Source organism: Acanthisitta chloris, unplaced genomic scaffold, assembly GCF_000695815.1.
Source record: "Acanthisitta chloris isolate BGI_N310 unplaced genomic scaffold, ASM69581v1 scaffold22828, whole genome shotgun sequence".
NCBI classification, from domain to species: Eukaryota; Metazoa; Chordata; class Aves; order Passeriformes; family Acanthisittidae; genus Acanthisitta; species Acanthisitta chloris.
This window is the reverse complement of record NW_008688971.1, coordinates 34,485-39,196: the sequence shown is the minus strand read 5'-3', so window position 1 is coordinate 39,196 and position 4,712 is coordinate 34,485. Positions and strand designations below refer to the sequence as shown.

Here is a 4,712-nt window from a genome sequence, read left to right as displayed (position 1 = left end):
GAAAAGTGCAGAGATACATTTCATAGAACTTACAGATCTGTACTTAAAAATCATTTATGAAGTGGCATTGCAGAGAATAGATTCAAAATTACTTTAATCATTCTTTATTATGTAATCACATGCAATCAATATTTACTCAACAGATAATGAATGCTTATGAATACGAATAATTATTCTGTTTGCCTTCCTCTCTTTTTACAAAATCAAAGAGGAAATCAGTCTCAGTAAAGGAAGCCTCCTGAGGCCCTGAATAGTTTAAATCCCATCTAACTAACTAGAGATTTTAACTACTGGAAAGATTCTTTCAAATGCTTCTTTTGCTGAGGTGTATTTTCCTCAGCTGAAAATGAATAGTATAGTAGCTGCTCTGAGATGTAGGCTACAAAGTACTTGATTTCTCCCTAGTTTTGAAGAATGCCTGAGCAGGGAGGCATGTTTCATGTCTTTCAGTAATCAGGACAGCATGAAACACACTAGAATACCTAGAGTAGTAAACCAGCATTTAGGAGTTAAGAGAGACAGAACAAATGCTCCAAGGTTATGTTTGCTGAAGTCTGTACATGCACTGTGATTATGACATGGGAATTTAAATATTTTTATATGTTTTGTCATTCTTTTTGCAAAATTGCAGTAACATGTTCAGCAAAGCTAGTAGGGCTGCTTCAGTCCTCCTCTACTCCCTGTGGTCACATACTGATCTTCACAGCACTTACAAAAAGGTAAGATCTGGGTTAGAATAAAGTCATGTTATCTGTCCTTTTGCACCTAGAACCCTCTCATTGTCCTCTGGGGCCCTTAGCACTTCTACACATTTAAGAATCAACCTATGATAGGATTTCAAGTGGTCTCTGAATTTGGTTTTCCTATTACTTGTACATAATCCTGCATAAGTAATGAATGGCCTTAATTTTCACTCATCTATGTTCATATTCTCTCCTGTGTTTTTATATCCACTGGTAAATTTATGAAAAGTGTTGCTGCTGCCTGCCAGAAGTGTCAGATGGTGAGAAGTAGGTGACCATCCACCACTGACTGAACCAACCTGACACAGAGGATCTAAGGTGCCAGCAAAGCAAAGATAGGGCAAGACAACTTCCTGCTTTAAAACCAGAGAAGTTTTGTTCTCCTTGTTGTTTGCATGGCCTGGTAGCCCAAGTGTTAGTTGTAGTCAGACAAAAAGCTAGGGCATGGGAAAAGCGTTGGCAAATATTTACTGTCATAATCAAAATCAAATATAGGCAAAATCAAACAAAATTGACCAGCATGAGTCAGACAACAAACCAGTTTGTTTCTTTTCTTCTGAAGCTCTGTGGCTGCTTTGTCAGCACACAGCTGAGTTAACTTCAGCCTACGTACCTTCACCCTTCATTTCAAACTGTTTTCATTCCTCATTTGTTTGCTGTTTAGAATTTGTCACCTAAAATTCCCTATAACCTAAAACTGTTCCATGCTCTCAATCTAGCCCTTAGCATTTACAAATCAGGTCTTTCTTTCAGTAGATATTTTTGTTGAAATTTGCTCAAAAAAAGTTACTTAGCATAGTATCCTTTAACAGGGTTGCATCACACTCAGCAAACCAGAAACTGTGTTCAAGAATTAGGGTACTGTACCCATATAAACTCTTAACTAGGTCCTGTTGTCTCTCATTTTTTGGCAACTACCTTCCTGACTTTACTGTATAGCTACATCCCCAGTGGCATGGATGTTCTGAAGTCAGTGGTAGTTTTGGTATGCCTCTAAGACATATTTATCAGATCTGAATTTCCAAAAAAGCCTGAGAGCTTGCTGTTCCTGTGCAGATCAGGCCCCCTAGAGACACTGGGTATGGCACTGAAATCTGCAGACCACCTAATGCCTAGACATTTTTGAAAAGTCAGTCTAGTAAGCAACAGAAATCACTTGATCAAATGAGATGGATAAAATCCTGAGTCATCATTGTTCTGATAGGGTTAATCTCAGCAGGCATTAGTCACCTTCTAAGGAGTCTGTAGAGCTGAACTAGTAGAATAGGTTCCTGATATAGTCAGTGGAGAGAGTTAAGCAACTCCAGTCATTCATCTCACCTATCTTGAGCACTACATGGAGCACTCCTGGGAGATTCCTGTTCTGTCTCTGTGACTCTAGGGGACTCTGCCTAGACTCCATATGTAGCTTTTAGGCAGCTGAATCAACCCTTTCCTTGCAGAGTCAGCATTGAAATTAATTGATTATTCTGTTTCTTTCATTCCAAAGGCTGACTTTAAGAAGGCAGATTTCATCAACACCCGGACCACAAAAGCCTATAACTCACTAAAAGATTGAATCAGAGCATAACACCACTGGAGACAAATGAGATCGTACGCCACTTAACGTAACTATCTTCACGTGGTTGGTGTCGCCATCATGAGCCAAGAAGTATCTCAGAAAAAAGAGGTTGATTTTATATAAAGACTGAGTGACCAGAGAGTAGCTTTTTTGAGTTTTTAATCCTAATCACCTTGTTGGCACTGTATATATCAACATAAGAATAACCAAAGATGCATTCTTCAGGATGTCTGAGGTGAAGTTTCATCCAGGTTTACCACTAGTCAGAGCTCCAGATGACTGCCTTTGGTCTATACAGAGAAGTTTGAAATGCTGGTTGGCAGCAAATTGTTTTCAGACTGTTTTATACAAATAGTTTTCTACAGTGGATAAGTATCAAGTGCACTGCTCAGGACTTAGTAGTTTTTCACCCTTTTGTTTCTTCCCACATGCTAAATAAGAATCTCCAGACTCCATGAGTATGCACAAGAAGCCATTTCACTACCTGCATTGCAAAAGCACCAATGAGTTAAAATTACTATTTTTGTATTGCTTATATTCATGGGCTCACTGGTTCTTAAGCCTCTTTCCTTTGAAATTTCATCAGCAATAGCAACAACACCGATTTTACATAGATCTTATCAGCCCTTGCTCCTCTCATCCTCTCTCACATGGCTGTTGCAATTTACAACTGTGTCCAGAAAGGGTTTTCACTAGAACCACTATGTTTAAGACACTTTGCTTCAGACACTTTCGGCTGACCTTATACCCATCATTCTTTGCTAGTTGGTAGAGAAGTTATTTGCAGGTGATTCCGTGATTATTTTAAGAAAATTGGAATTTCAAAACAATTCTGTGGATCATCTGTACATAGTAAAGGGAGTGGAGTCTTGCCTTTATTTTTGAAGTAATAGATACACACAACAAGAGCTTAGGCTCAGTGCTGCTTGAGGAATTCATCTGATCTTGCTTCGTATTCTCTTACTTGAAATAATCATCCTTCCTACAGCAATTACGTGCAATGTGATAACTTTAGGACTATGTTTGCACATGTGGGAATAGTTAACAGGAGGGAAAAAAATTCCTAAGCACCTAAAGGCTCTTCCCATGCTATGATGCTCAGAGAGGGTAAAGAAGCACTTAAAGAAGCCCCATCTGCTACATTTAGTAAGCCAGTTGTACCTCAAAAAAAAAAAAAAAGTTAAATTGTCCATTAAACCAATAGGAAATGAATCTATAAATCTATAATAGTATGTGGATTGGGTTATCATCTGACATGATTTGGCAGTGCTCCTGTGAAATCAGGGGAGGTAAGCTACCCCTATGGCAATGAAGGTTTACAAGCCTTGCTGCACGAACAGAGCCCATCCTGCACCCTCAGGCTGAACTGCAGGCACGGCACTATTACAGCTGTTCCTGTCCAGAAGGGGATGCATAATCCTTTGAGTAGGGACCTCACAGAGGAGGTCATCAGGCCTCTTCATGTCAACACTCCTGGCTAAAGGTCTGGCTCCTACCAGAAACTTACAACTAGCATATTGTGACATTGCACTGAGCCCAAACATATTTCTGGATATAAGGGTACGAAATTCTGCTGGTGGATGCACATAGTTCTCAGAGAATTCCCAGAAAGCCCCACACGTGCACACAGAACAGAACGTGTCCTGGGGAGGTAAGCAAACAACGCTGCTTTCCCATCATAGATCGTTTTCATAGGTCTCTTAGTCCTCCACATTTGCTTTGAATAACTCAAATCAAATGCATTCCAGTAGGAGGCTTTAAAAATACTACTTTTTTTTTCCAGAGGTCATATTCAAAATACTGCAGGTCCAAAAACAACACGGAGGAAGGGAACTTAGAGCACCGCGTGTGGAGGAAATTGTTTTTGTAACTTTTTAAAATATGATAGAAAACAGACAATTCAAATCTAACTTTTTCTTCTAACTTGTTAACCCAAGTAACACTGCATGTGCCGTGAATGAACACCAGGAAACCAGGACAAGGCTACATTTACTGTCCCAAAAAGAAGCACTAGGCAAAATTAGTAATACAAGAAGTAAACCTAAATACAGAGTAGCATGAGAATGAAGAGTTGCAATCTAAAGACCAGGAAAGGACCTTTCAGAAATACTTAAGCACTGGTTTAGTTCTGTGAAACTCACATGCTGTTCATAAAACAAAACAACAGTGCTGGGTACTTTTAAATGCCCTATTTAGTATGTCTGTCTCCCAGTAAGATGTCCTTAAGAAGGGGATACAAACGTTCTGTCTTGTTTCTATTGATTCAGTGATTGTAAAGGTGTTTTTCCACCTAAAGGGTTCTCTGATGTCCCTTTAAAATCAAAGCAGTGTTCAAAAGTCACAAAGGAGTATCTCAGACCTGGCAACCACAGGAGAAACAGAGACACGCCTTATTACAACTGATCTCC

The 4,712-nt window shown here is 39.4% G+C and overlaps 1 protein-coding gene across 1 annotated transcript in view; it reads left to right on the top strand.

The window, feature by feature from the left end:
- The window catches only part of PKP2 (plakophilin 2), a 31,255-nt gene extending 28,954 nt beyond the window's left edge, over positions 1-2,301 (top strand). The window contains exons 11-12 of the mRNA XM_009081255.1: positions 632-719; positions 2,233-2,301. Of these exons, the coding sequence (XP_009079503.1) occupies positions 632-719; positions 2,233-2,301 (157 nt within the window). The remainder of the gene's footprint in view (positions 1-631; positions 720-2,232) is intronic.
- Positions 2,302-4,712: the final 2,411 nt, after the last annotated feature.